The sequence below is a fragment of the Malaclemys terrapin genome, chromosome 2 (genome assembly GCF_027887155.1).
Source record: "Malaclemys terrapin pileata isolate rMalTer1 chromosome 2, rMalTer1.hap1, whole genome shotgun sequence".
Lineage (NCBI taxonomy): Eukaryota > Metazoa > Chordata > Testudines > Emydidae > Malaclemys > Malaclemys terrapin.
This window is the reverse complement of record NC_071506.1, coordinates 39044958-39058654: the sequence shown is the minus strand read 5'-3', so window position 1 is coordinate 39058654 and position 13697 is coordinate 39044958. Positions and strand designations below refer to the sequence as shown.

The window sequence follows — 13697 nt, the reverse complement described above, 5'->3', positions numbered from 1 at the left end:
CAGAAAGATTTTCACCACATCCACACCCCATTATGTATACTTGACCTTTTGGGACTTTTTCTAAATACAGTAAAGTCAACCTTGGCCCCTGCTCAGCAAATAGAGTTTATTGGGGTCCTGTTAGATTCCATTAAGTTGAGGGCATTCCAGGAGATTCAGCAGCTGTGCCTCAGTTTGCAATCACAACCATCCATGACTGTCTTTGTGTGCCTGAGCCTGCTGGACCACATGTCTGCTTGTACCCAGGTCATCTATCTTGCCAGGTTAAACCTTTGTCCTCTTCACTTGTGGTTTAGGACAGTTTACCGCCCTGCCCTGCATTCTCTAGACAGGTTGGTTCACCTTCGTCCATCAGTCCTGGAGTCCTTACATTTGTGGGTGTCTCCATGCAATGTGTTGCAGGAGGTCCCCTTCACTCGGCCCTCTTTGACCAAGTCAGTTGTTACCGACGCGTCCCTTCTGGGTTGGGGAGTGCCTCTGGACTGGCTGTGGAGGCAGGGTCTGTGGTCAGAACATGAGGCCATGCTCCATATCAACCTGTGTGAACTGTGGGCATCCACAATGCGTGTTGTGCATTCCGGGACTGCATCAGGCATTTGGTGGTTCATATAGTCATGGACAATACTACTGCAATTCCAGTGCTTCACCACCCTCCTAGTGAAATAGTTTTTCCTAATATCCAACCTAGACCTTCCCCCACTGCAACTTGAGACCATTGCTTCTTGTTCTGTCATCTGCCACCACTGAGAACAGCCTAGCTCCATCCTCTTTGGAACTCCCCTTCAGGTAGTTGAAGGCTGCTATCAAATCCCCTCCACTCTTCTTTTCTGCAAACTAAATAAGCCCAGTTATCTCAGCCTCTTCTCATAAGTCACGTACTCAAGCCCACTAATCATTTTTGTTGCCCTCTGCTGGACTCTCTCCAATTTCTCCACATCCCTTCTGTAGTGGGGGGCCCAAATCTGGACGCAGTACTCCAGATGTGACCTCACCAGTGTAGAATGGAGGGGAATAATCACTTCCCTCGATCTGCTGGCAATTCTCCTACTAATGCAGCCCAATATGCTGTTGGCCTTCTTGGCAACAAGGGCACACTGCTGACTCATACCTAGCTTCTCGTCCACTGTAATCCCCAGCTCCTTTTCTGTGGAACTGCTGCTTAGCCAGTTGGTCCCCAGCCTGTAGTAGTGCATGGGATCCTAAGTGCAGGACTCTGCACTTGCCTTGTTGAACCTCATCAGATTTCTTTTGGCCCAATCCTCCAATTTGTCTAGATCACTCTGGACCATATCCTTACCCTCTAATGTATCTACCTCTCCCCTCCAGCTTAGTGTCATCCGGGAACTTGCTAAGAGTGCAATCTGTCACATCATCTAGATCATTAATGAAGATGTTGAACAAAACTGGCCCCAGGACTGACTCCTGGGGCATTTCTCTTGATACCGACTGACAACTAGACATCGAGTTGTTGATCACTACCCATTGAACCCAACGATCTAGCCAGCTTTCTATCTACCTTATAGTCCATTCATCCAATCCATAGTTTTTTAACTTGCTGACAAGAATACTGTGGGAGACCGTATCAAAAGCTTTGCTAAAGTCAAAGTATATCACATCCACTGCTTTCCCAATATCCACAGAGCCAGTTATCTCATCATAGAAGGCAATCAGGTTGGTCAGGCATGACTTGCCCTTGGTGAATCCATGTTGACCTTTTCTGATCACCTTCCTCTCCTCCAAATTCTTCAAAATGAATTCCTTGAGGACCTGCTCCATGATTTTTCTGGGGACTGAGGTGAGGCTGATTGGTCTGTAGTTCCCCGGATTCTCCTTCTTCCCCTTTTTAAAGATGGGCACCATATTTGCCTTTTTCCAATCATCCAGACCTCCCCCAGTCACCACAAGTTTTCAAAGATAATGGCCAATGGCTCTGCAATCACATCAGCCAATTCCCTCAGCACCCTCAGATGCATTGCATCTGGCCCCATGGACTTGTGCATGTCCAACTTTTCTAAATAGTCCTTTACCTGTTCTTTCACCACTGAGGGCTGCTCACCTCCTCCCCATACAGTGCTGCCCAGTGCAGCAGTCTGGGAGCTGACCTTGTCTGTGAAGACCCAGGCAAAAAAAGCATTGAGTACTTCAGCTTTTTCCACATCATCTGTCACTAGGTTGCTTCATCCATTCAGTAAGGGTCCCACACTTTTCCTGACCATCTCCTTGTTGCTAACATACCTGTAGAAACCCTTCTTGTTACCCTTCACATTCCTTGCTAGCTGCAATTCCAATTATGCTTTGCCCTTCCTGATTACATCCCTGCATGTTCGATCAATATTTTTAGACTCCTCTCTAGTTTTCTGTCCAAGTTTCCACTTCTTTTTGTGTTTAAGCTTGCTGAAGATTTCTCTGTTAAGCCAAGCTGGTCGCCTGCCATATTTGCTATTCTTTCTGCACATCGGAATGATTTGTTCCTGCACCCTCAATAAGGCTTCTTGAAGATACAGCCAGCTGTCCTGGACTCCTTTCCCCCTCATATTAGTCTCCCAGGCGATCCTGCCCTTCAGTTCCCTCGGGGAGTCAAAGTCTGCTTTTCTGAAGTCCAGGGTCCGTATTCTGCTGCTCTTCTTGCTTCCTTTTGTCAGGATCCTGAATTCGACCATCTCATGATCATTGCTGCCCAGGTTGCCACCCACTTCTACTTCCCCTACCAATTCTTCCCTGTTTGTGAGCAGCAGGTCAAGAGGAGCACGACCCCTAGTTGGTTCCTCCAGCACTTGCACAAGGAAGTTGTCCCCAACACTCTCCAAAAACTTTCTCAGAGGTTGTCCAAGAGTTCCTACTTAAGAATAGGAAGACTAGAATGGACTAATTGGCTAAGTGGAAGAGGTTTTCCATGTGGTCCTTGGCCCGTGGGAACCATCTGGTGGAGGCTTCCATGCAGGTCAACTTGGAGTACCTGTTACACCTTCAGGAATCAGACCTAGCACTCAGTTCTCTGAGAGTGCACTTGGCAACAATATTGGCACTTCATCCCCCTGTCTAAGGAAAATTGGTTTTCTCCAATGCCATGGTGACAAGATTTCTGAAAAGGCTCCTTCACCTGCATCCTCCAGTGTGAGAGCTGGTCCCCTTGTGGGACCTGAACATGGTTTTAGCGGCTCTAATGGGGCCTCCATTCAAGCACCTTGCTTCCCATCCACTGCCGCTCTTGTCTCAGAAAACTGCATTCTTGATAGCCATTACCTCTATCAGGAGGGCATGTGAGTTGCAGACCCTGATGGCTGCGCCTCCTTCCATGCAGTTCTCCAGAGACAAGGTTACACTTTGGTCACACCTGAAGTTTGTCTCCAGGGTGGTCTCTCAATTTCATTTGAACCAGGTGCTGTATTTGCCCGGAGGAGCAACACTTCTATATGCTAGACATTAGACACTGTCTAGCCTTCTATCTGAACAGAACTGAACAGTTTCATGCCTCACCTCTTCATGTCATATGTGGACCCCGTGAAGGGACAAGTAGTCTCTGCGCGGACCTTCTCCAGATGGATAACATCTTGCATCAAGACTGATTATGAGATAGCATCAGCTACGCCTCCTCGGCAGATTTGTGGTCTGCACATACATTTGCAGACCATTAGGAAATTGCTGCTTTTTCCAGAGTTGATGCTAATGTCTGCAGAGCAGTCCTGTGATCCTTACTCAGGTAGACTCTGAACCCCGCCTCCAGATTGGGGTACTGCTCATTAGTCCCCTATTTGGCATACACATCTGCATTTACTCGAAGAAGAAGAAATGGTAACTTACTGTAACTGTGGTTCTTTGAGATGTAATGCAGACATGTATTCCACAACTCACTCTCCATCCCCTCTGCATTGGAGTTTTCCCCTGGATAGTCAGTGTGAAGGAACTGAGGGGAGTCAGGGCAGCGCCGCCTATTATAGCTAGGGGAGGGGCTACAGGCATGAGCGCCTCCCCTGTACAGGTACTGCTAGGCAAAAGTCTCTGGCTCTGGCGGATGCACACACCTACTTGGAATACACTTGGAATGTCTGCATAACATCTCAAAGAACTACAGTTACAGTAAGTAACCATTTCTTACCTCCTTTCATCCTCACTATCATTGCAATGTCCTGCTCTATACTCTCTCATGTCTTTTTTTTCTCTTTCTATTCCAGTATAACCCAAATGCTGCAACCAAAATAATCTTTCCTTCCTGCTTTTCAGACCGTCTCTTCACCTTTTCTTTATTTCCTTACCTACTACATAAAATTCAACTTTGTCTTTTTTTTTCAAGGCAGTCCATAAACTACAATCTATCACATTTTTGAAATTGAGTTTTTAAGTGGATTTTGCCCAAATTATTAGCCAGCTGTAGTTTTTTTTTTTTTTTTTTTAACCCTCTCATAGCTTTTTACTGGAAAAAAATATCACAGATTAATTTCTAAGAGAGCATGCTGTTGCCTCAGTCTCTCTCCCTCTCTTTCCCATGCCCCTTTTGGGGTGCTTTAGAATGTGATCTTTTGCCTTGTCCCTATATTTTCAAAGATGATTGAAATTGTCTAATGGCCAAACTTCTCTGAGAAGGGCATACAGTCAGATTTTGCCGGATTCAATTTTAAGATGTATGTGGGACAGAAGAAGGCAGTTGATTGGTTGGTTGGTTGTTTTTTGGCAGAGTTTATATGCTACAGACTGCTATAAGCATTAGAATTCTATTGATTTTAAATTCATTTTAAAATGAACTAGAAAGAATTCTTAATTTATGCTTTCCATTTTCTCTGTCTGTTCATGGATGTGATAGAATAGAGAAGTTGAAGAAGCTGAATACATCAAAAGATGGTCCAAAATCTCAAAGGGATAATTTAATATTTGTTGTGGAAAATACATATAATTGCTGCTCCTGCTGAAAAAACGTTATTTGGTAGGTCTGTGTTGCAGGATCACTGCCTCATGAGCCTAGGGTGATTCTCCAGTGGCCTTGCCTCAGTTTCCCCTTGTGAGAGTTTGGCTGATCCAGTGACTTGGCCCCACAGCTAAGACTTTAATGGAAGTCCCCCCATTCTGTAGTATACCAGTCAAAAAGACAAGTACAAAAAACCCAGAGTCTATATCCCGGCCTCAAACTGGGCACAGTCCCTGCATCCTGAGGGGCTGGTCTGTCTTCCATTCCAGACACTCTTCATAAAGCCCTCTGGTTCATTATTCAGCCACTCTCACGCTCTGTTCAGTCTTTCCCCGTCAGCCCTTCCTGGGCTCCTTTGGGTCACTCCTTGCTCTTTTGCTGAGCAGCAGCTACCAGAGCTTTCTTCCGGGAGGGTTCCTCCTAATCTCTCCTCCACCCCGTTCCACCTCCGAATAGGCAGGGGTGGTTCTAGCTTTTTTGCCGCCTCAAGCACAGCAGGCAGGCTGCCTTCGGCGGCATTCCTGCGGGACGTCCACTGGTTCCGCAGCTTCGGCATACCTGACGCCGAATTGCCGCTGAATCCTTGGGACCAGTGGACCTCCCGCAGGCATGCCGCCGAAGGCTACCTGACTGCCACCCTCGCAGGGACCGGCAGGGCGCCCCCCGTGGCTTGCCGCCCCAGGCACACGCTTGGAGCACTGGTGCCTGGAACCGTCGCTGCGAGTAGGGTTACCACATGTCAAGGTGTTTCCGGATAGGACCTTTATTTGTTTGTCCGATCTCCGTTCAGGTAGATTTTTGATATATGAACAAATGTCCATGGTTTTCCTTGCTCGTCCTGTTTCCAACATTGATTCCAGTAGGACTTCAGTTCCTGGCAAGCCCTAATAATGACGTGTGAGTTTACTGGATTTGCCACCCTTATGTCTGTGCTGCTGTTAGCAGCGCTGCTGCCTTCAGACCTGGGCAGTTAGCAGCAGCAGCTGGCCAGGTGCCCAACTCTGAAGAGAGTGCCACTGCCATCAGCACAGAAGTAAGGGTGGCATGGTATGGTATTGCCCCTCCAGCTTCCCCTCTCACCAGCAGTATCCTCTATTTAGAAACTTGAAATATGGTAACCCTACCTCCGAGGACTTTCTTTCCGTAAGAGACCTAAATGAGCTACATGACCCATAAATCATATGATCATACCGGCTCTCACCACTCAGGGAGGTAAGCTAATTGTGTCACAGGTGGGGCTGAGACCCATTTCCTCTTAAAAGGCCAAGCACTGAGACAGTCTGGTAGTTCGATTCTGCTGGCATACTTGTAAATGAATTCCTCATTTAAATCATTTTTATATTCACATATTATAACTAAATTAAATATTTTATTAATATAGTATGGTACAGTTACTTTTTGTTTTTTCCTTATTAGAAAATTTTATTTTTTCCAACATTTTATGATATTTTTTATGCATTTTAGAATTATCTTAAGCCCATTAGATTTTTAAGTTTAGGAACAATATTTAAATGATGGTTTAATTTTCTTGAATATTTTGGCATGCTTGCTGAAAAACCTTTCCTTAAATTAATAATTAAAGATACCAAGTCAAAGACTGAATTTTAACATGGACACCGTCTCGCTCTTTGCAACAAGTTTACAGAACTAAATCTTTGTTTAGATTACCCAGGCAGCAAATTACGTGGAAAACTTATTATTAGTACATCATCAAATATGCCATCACACGTTGAAAACTGACTTTAATTGCTTAGGTCAAGCATTCTTCGTAATATTTTTTTAGCAGCTTACGTTGGAAAAATTTAGGATGTCTCTAAATGCTGTTAAAATGTTGAATTTCTCATCACACTTAATTGATACTATTCCCTTCCTAAGCTTAAAGCTAGTAAATAAAACAATACTAGTCCACTCAAGTTTCTGCTATACAGTGTAAACACTGAAACATACATTTTAAATTGGGGAGTGGAGACAAACTATTTAAAGACTTTAAAGAAAAAAATAATGTATTAATAATCAATTACTAAGTGAAGGTACATATCATCCAAGTAACCAGTGTATGTTGTTTGCTTTAGAATCTAGGCCTTTGTCACTTCCATTGAAAGCTATGCTGACCTCATCTGAATGCTGCAGAAGTCCTGAGGAGAGAATGAAAGAATTCATTGGGATAGTGTGGAATGCAGTTAAACGCCTTACAATTCAGGTAAGATGAAAAGGGAGTGAAAAAAGTTATGTCTTTCCACTTTTTATGTCTTACACTTTTTATGCACTTTAAAAAAATCTCTATAAAAACAGCTTCCCAGTTTTATTATCGTATTTTACTTTAAAAATACTAGAGACTGAAAATTAAAATATGGCTATTTGGTAAATTCACCAAGGATTCATAGAATTTAAAATATTTGTATTCGAAGGACTTATCTTTCTACTTAACTTTAAAAGGAGAAGAAAAACATTTGTATGAAGAATTAAACTTTTTTTTATATCACACATATGGAGCTCTTGCACCAGCTGTAATTGGCCCCACAGAGCAGTTTTCTTTCTAACAATAAACTATTTCAGTGCTTTTAAGTATGGAAATAGTATGTTTAATTAATGCAGTCATAATAGTATCTCATCTACTTACATTTTTGCCTCTTTGTTGAGATAACAAGTAGAACACTCAGACTAAACTGTACCATTCTGTTCTGCATTAATTTGAGCTCAATAGAAGCAATGCTTTTTTATAACAATGTACATATATACATCCCCCACACACAAATAAACTATTAAAAGAACATAAGAACATAACATAAGAATGGCCGTACTGGGTCAGACCAAAGGTCCATCTAGCCCAGTATCCTGTCTACTGACAGTGGCCAATGCCAGGTGCCCCACGGGGAGTGGACCTAACAGGCAATGATCAAGTGATCTCTCTCCTGCCATCCATCTCCATCCTCTGACAAACAGAGGCTAGGGACACCATTCCTTACCTATCCTGGCTAATAGCCATTAATGGACTTAACCTCCATGAATTTATCCAGTTCTCTTTTAAACCCTGTTATAGTCCTAGCCTTCACAACCTCCTCAGGTAAGGAGTTCCACAAGTTGACTGTGCGCTGTGTGAAGAACTTCCTTGTATTTGTTTTAAACCTGCTGCCTATTAATTTCATTTGGTGACCCCTAGTTCTTGTATTATGGGAATAAGTAAATAACTTTTCCTTATCCATTTTCTCCACATCACTCATGATTTTATATACCTCTATCATATCCCCTCTTAGTCTCCTCTTTTCCAAGCTGAAGAGTCCTAGCCTCTCTAATCTCTCCTCATATGGGTCCCGTTCCAAACCCCTAATCATTTTAGTTGCCCTTTTCTGAACCTTTTCTAGTGCCAGTATATCTTTTTTGAGATGAGGAGACCACATCTGTACGCAGTATTTGAGATGTGGGCGTATCATCGATTTATATAAGAGCAATAATATATTCTCAGTCTTATTCTCTATCCCCTTTTTAATGATTCCTAACATCCTGTTAGCTTTTTTGACTGCCTGTGCACACTGCGTGGACATCTTCAGAGAACTATCCACGGTGACTCCAAGATCGTTTTCCTGACTTGTTGTAGCTAAATTAGCCCCCATCATATTGTATGTATAGTTGGGGTTATTTTTTACAATGTGCATTACTTTACATTTATCCACATTAAATTTCATTTGCCATTTTGTTGCCCAACCACTTAGTTTTGTGAGATCTTTTTGAAGTTCGTCACAGTCTGCGTTGGTCTTAACTATCTTCAGCAGTTTAGAATCATCTGCAAACTTTGCCACCTCACTGTTTAACCCTTTCTCCAGATCATTTATAAATAAGTTGAATAGGATTGGTCCGAGGACTGACCCTTGGGGAACACCACTAGTTACCCCTCTCCATTCTGAGAATTTACCATTAATTCCTACCCTTTGTTTCCTGTCTTTTAACCAGTTCTCAGTCCATGAAAGGACCTTCCCTTTTATCCCATGACAGCTTAATTTACGTAAGAGCCTTTGGTGAGGGACCTTGTCAAAGGCTTTCTGGAAATCTAAGTACACTATGTCCACTGGATCCCCCTTGTCCACATGTTTGTAGACCCCTTCAAAGAACTCCAATAGATTAGTAAGACACGATCTCCCTTTACAGAAACCATGTTGACTACTGCTCAACAGTTTATGTTTTTCTATGTGTCTGACAATTTTATTCTTAACTATTGTTTCGACTAATTTGCCCGGTACCGACGTTAGACTTACCAGTTTGTAATTGCCGGGATCACCTCTAGAGCCCTTTTTAAATATTGGTGTTACATTAGCTAACTTCCAGTCATTGGGTACAGAAGCTGATTTAAAGGACAGGTTACAAACCTTAGTTAATAGTTCCGCAACTTCACATTTGAGTTCTTTCAGAACTCTTGGGTGAATGCCATCTGGTCCCGGTGACTTGTTAATGTTAAGTTTATCAATTAATTCCAAAACCTCCTCTAGTGACACTTCAATCTGTGACAGTTCCTCAGATTTGTCACCTACAAAAGCCGGCTCAGGTTTGGGAATCTCCCTAACATCCTCAGCCGTGAAGACTGAATCAAAGAATCCATTTAGTTTCTCTGGAATGACTTTATCATCTTTAAGCGCTCCTTTTGTATCTCGATCATCAAGGGGCCCCACTGGTTGTTTAGCAGGCTTCCTGCTTCTGATGTACTTAAAAAACATTTTGTTATTACCTTTGGAGTTTTTGGCTAGCCGTTCTTCAAACTCCTGTTTGGCTTTTCTTATTACATTCGTGCGCTTAATTTGGCAGTGTTTATGCTCCTTTCTGTTTGTCTCACTAGGATTTGACTTCTGCTTTTTAAAGGAAGTCTTTTTATCTCTCACTGCTTCTTTTACATGGTTGTTAAGCCACGGTGGCTCTTTTTTAGTTCTTTTACTGTGTTTCTTAATTTGGGGTATACATTGAAGTTGGGCCTCTATTGTGGTGTCTTTAAAAGAACATTACTAAGGTTGCAAAGGCAAGCATTCAGAAGTTATGAAATGCCTCAATTAAGGTTTCCTGTGTAACCTTAATTCGACTCCCTTGTGTGCGCGCATTATGATACAGTCTTAAATTACATGATCACCTACTTTTCTCCCCTAGGCAGTCCCAGTTCTCCCCAGAGTCCTAGCTCCTTGTCAAATCTGTTTTTTCATCCCCATGTGTGCACACAGGCAAACGTGTATGTATATACATATGTACACATGTGCGCACATGCACAGTGACACTCAGAAATTATCCAAAGTTAGCATAATATTTGTGGAAAGCCTAACAGATTTTTTTCTTTATTGAGACCACTCAATGGTATAAAATATGACAACAATGCATTTTTCATGTTAAACTTAAAAATTATTATTGGGGAAGCATAACCATTGGATCTCCCATTACCCCTTCTGCATACAAATTTATTCACTTGTATATGGCCAAATACCAAAGCCTTCACTTTACTTATTCCGTACTGAGAGAAAACTCTTATTGACTTCATTATAGGATAGGGTGTGAAAATTGGAGTTTTTCTGAGTAAGGGCTTCAGGATTGTGGCTTAATATAGAACCTCCTGAAGTTGATGAGATACTATCTATTGACCTCATTGGGCTTTGAGTCAGCTCCTTGGTTCATAGTTTCTAAGTGGGTTTGTCTCTCCCCTCCCAAATGTCATTTTCACCTCTGGGAAAGAGGACAGCTGGAAAAGAGGAGTCAGATATTTACTTGTAAACAAACTATTTTTGTTATGTGTTTGTACAGTGTACAGCACAATGAGGCCCTGATCCTGGATTGAGGCATGAAGGTTCTATTGCAATACAAACAGATGATGATGATAATAATAAAGGAGTGAGTTATGAATGAGAGAATTGGGTGGTGAAGGGCATGGGAATTTAAGGATGTTAATTGTCTCCTCTGCCCAAAATTTCTCCTGGTGATCTTCTCTGTTTTATCAATAACATTTCTGGGGTTTTGAAACCAAAGCATCTGCCAGGAAAATGAAAAATTAGTTCATGTGTTGAGGTGTATGAAAGATTCACCAGTTAAAATAAATACCCAGTTTTTCATATTTGCAAAGAAGTAAAAAATGTTGCAGTTATGTTCTGTCTGTTTTTTTGTAAAAATTAAAGGAGGTTGTGCAAATAGATTTGTGCATTCTCAAAAAAAAAAAAATTCTGGAAGTGAAGATAAACTGTTGTATAACAAACATGTATTAGCTTGATTCCTTGATATTAGGATATTGGTAGATTTTTTTAATGCTAGATCCACTTCCTTATTTTTCAAATAATTTTTTATATACAGTTTGTAATTTTGGTTATATTTTTGTGACACAATCAGATGCCTTCTGGTTTTGAGCGGCATGAATATGAAAGTGTATTTTTTATCTATTTTAATATTGAAATAGTTCTGTAAAATCACAAAACACTTTACAGATATAAAAAGGACACTGTTGTCCCAAAGAACTTAGCATCAGATTTTTAAATGTAGCTAGCTGCCCAAAAATATAGATAGATGCCTAGTGGGGTTTTCAAAAGTACCTAGGCATCCAACTTCCTTTGTGACTTGGGGACCCTTCTGAAAATCCCATTAGGTACAATCTATCTGCATTTTTAGATGCCTAACTATCTCTTAAAAACTTGGCCTTTAGAGTCTAGGCTCCAATCCTTCAAAGACTCAAACATGCTTAATTTGCTGCCCTGCACATACTCCCATTTGAAGTCAATGGAAACTCTCACAAGGCATGAAGCTAAATGTGTGCAAGTCTTTGCAAGATTTATGACTAAGTGTACTGTCCTGCAAGCCTTTACTTCTGTGAGTTGCTGATGTAGATATTGAGAAGTTCATGTACAGTCAGTGTGCTCATTTGCATAAGTAAGAATTTGCAGGATTAGGACCCGTATAAGACAAAGGAAATGAGGATAATTGGTAAAGAAAAAAAGTTAGTAAAGGGAGGGTCACAAGTTAGAACAAACAGATAATGTGTGCCCTATTATACAAGAATGTAAGAATGGCCATACTGGGTCAGACCAATGGCCCGTCTAACCCAGTATCCTGTCTTCCAAGAGTGGCCAGTGCCAGATGCTTCAGAGGGAATTAAATGAATAGTTTATTGCAGGGGTCGGCAACGTTTGGCACGCGGCTCGCCAGGGTAAGCACCCTTGCGGGCTGGGCCAGTTTATTTACCTGCTGACGTGGCAGGTTCGGCCGATCACGGTCCCCACTGGCTGCGGTTCGCCGTCCCGGGCCAATGGGGGCGGCAAGAAGCGGCGCGAGCGAGCGATGTGCTGGCCAAACGTTGCCGACCCCTGGTTTATTGTTGACCAGTCCCAGCTTTTGGCAGTCAGAGGTTTAGGGACATCCAGCCAAAGCATAGGGTTTCATTCCAGATCATCTTGGCTTATGGTCGTTGATAGACCTATCCTCCATGAACTTATCTAATTCTTTTTTGAACCCAGTTATACTTTTGACCTTTACCACATCCCCTGGGAATGAGTTCCACAGGTTGACTGTGAGTGTGTGAAGAAGTACTTCCTTATATTTGTGAGGAACCCCCCTCAGTTTGTTTTGGACCACCTTTGGCCTTCAGGGACTGAGCAGTTGTCCCTTCTTTATCTGTGTCATTAGCATAAGTAGTAGTTGTTTGGTTTTGTTTCTTTTGTTGTCCTTAATAGTTAGTGTTTCCTTTTTACTTCCTTGGAAGTAAAAAAAATGAAGAAGAAAAAGAATGTTATGTTTCCTATACTTTATGGGGGAAATCTCCCATTCCTCCAGGGGAAAGAAGAACTTTCTTCTGCATTCCTCACTGCTACAGGGTGATAGCCCCTCCAGGGGCATCCCGGCTTCAAGAGGTGCCTCTCCTGCAAGGAGTTAATTCCTGTAACAGACAGACACTCTCACTGTGTTTGGTACCTGGGAGAGTCCCATATCCTTCAGGTTTCAGAGTACCAGCCGTGTTAGTCTGTATCTGCAAAAAGAACAGGAGTACTTGTGGCACCTTAGAGACTAACAAATTTATTAGAGCATAAGCTTTCGTGGACTACAGTCCACTTCTTCGGATGCATATAGAGTGGAATAAATATTGAGGAGATATATATACACACATACAGAGAGCATAAACAGGTGGGAGTTGTCTTACCAACTCTGAGAGGCCAATTATGTAAGAGAAAAAAAACTTTTGAAGTGATAATCAAGATATCCCAGTACAGACAGCTTGATAAGAAGTGTGAGAATACTTACAAGGGGAGATAGATTCAATGTTTGTAATGGCTGAGCCATTCCTAGTCCTTATTCAATCCTGAGTTGATTGTGTCTAGTTTGCATATCAATTCCAGCTCAGCAGTCTCTCATTGGAGTCTGTTTTTGAAGTTTTTCTGTTGTAAGATAGCCACCCGCAGGTCTGACATTGAATGACCAGACAGGTTAAAGTGTTCTCCCACTGGTTTTTGAGTATTATGATTCCTGATGTCAGTTTTGTGTCCATTAATTCTTTTGCGTAGAGACTGTCCGGTTTGGCCAATGTACATGGCAGAGGGGCATTGCTGGCACATGATGGCATATATCACATTGGTAGATGTGCAGGTGAACGAGCCCCTGATGGTATGGCTGATGTGATTAGGTCCTATGATGATGTCACTTGAATAGATATGTGGACAGAGTTGGCATCGGGCTTTGTTACAAGGATAGGTTCCTGGGTCAGTGGTTTTGTTCAGTGATGTGTGGTTGCTGGTGAGTATTTGCTTTAGGTTGGGGGGTTGTCTGTAAGCGAGGACAGGTCTGTCTCCCAAGATCT

General features: G+C 42.3%; 1 protein-coding gene across 6 annotated transcripts in view; it reads left to right on the top strand.

Moving 5' to 3' along the window:
• Positions 1–13697, top strand: part of VPS13B (vacuolar protein sorting 13 homolog B) — a 960935-nt gene that overhangs the window by 494592 nt on the left and 452646 nt on the right. For all 6 annotated transcript variants that reach the window (XM_054017509.1, XM_054017507.1, XM_054017510.1 and 3 more), the window contains exon 22: positions 6973–7100. In XM_054017509.1, the coding sequence (XP_053873484.1) occupies positions 6973–7100 (128 nt within the window). The remainder of the gene's footprint in view (positions 1–6972; positions 7101–13697) is intronic.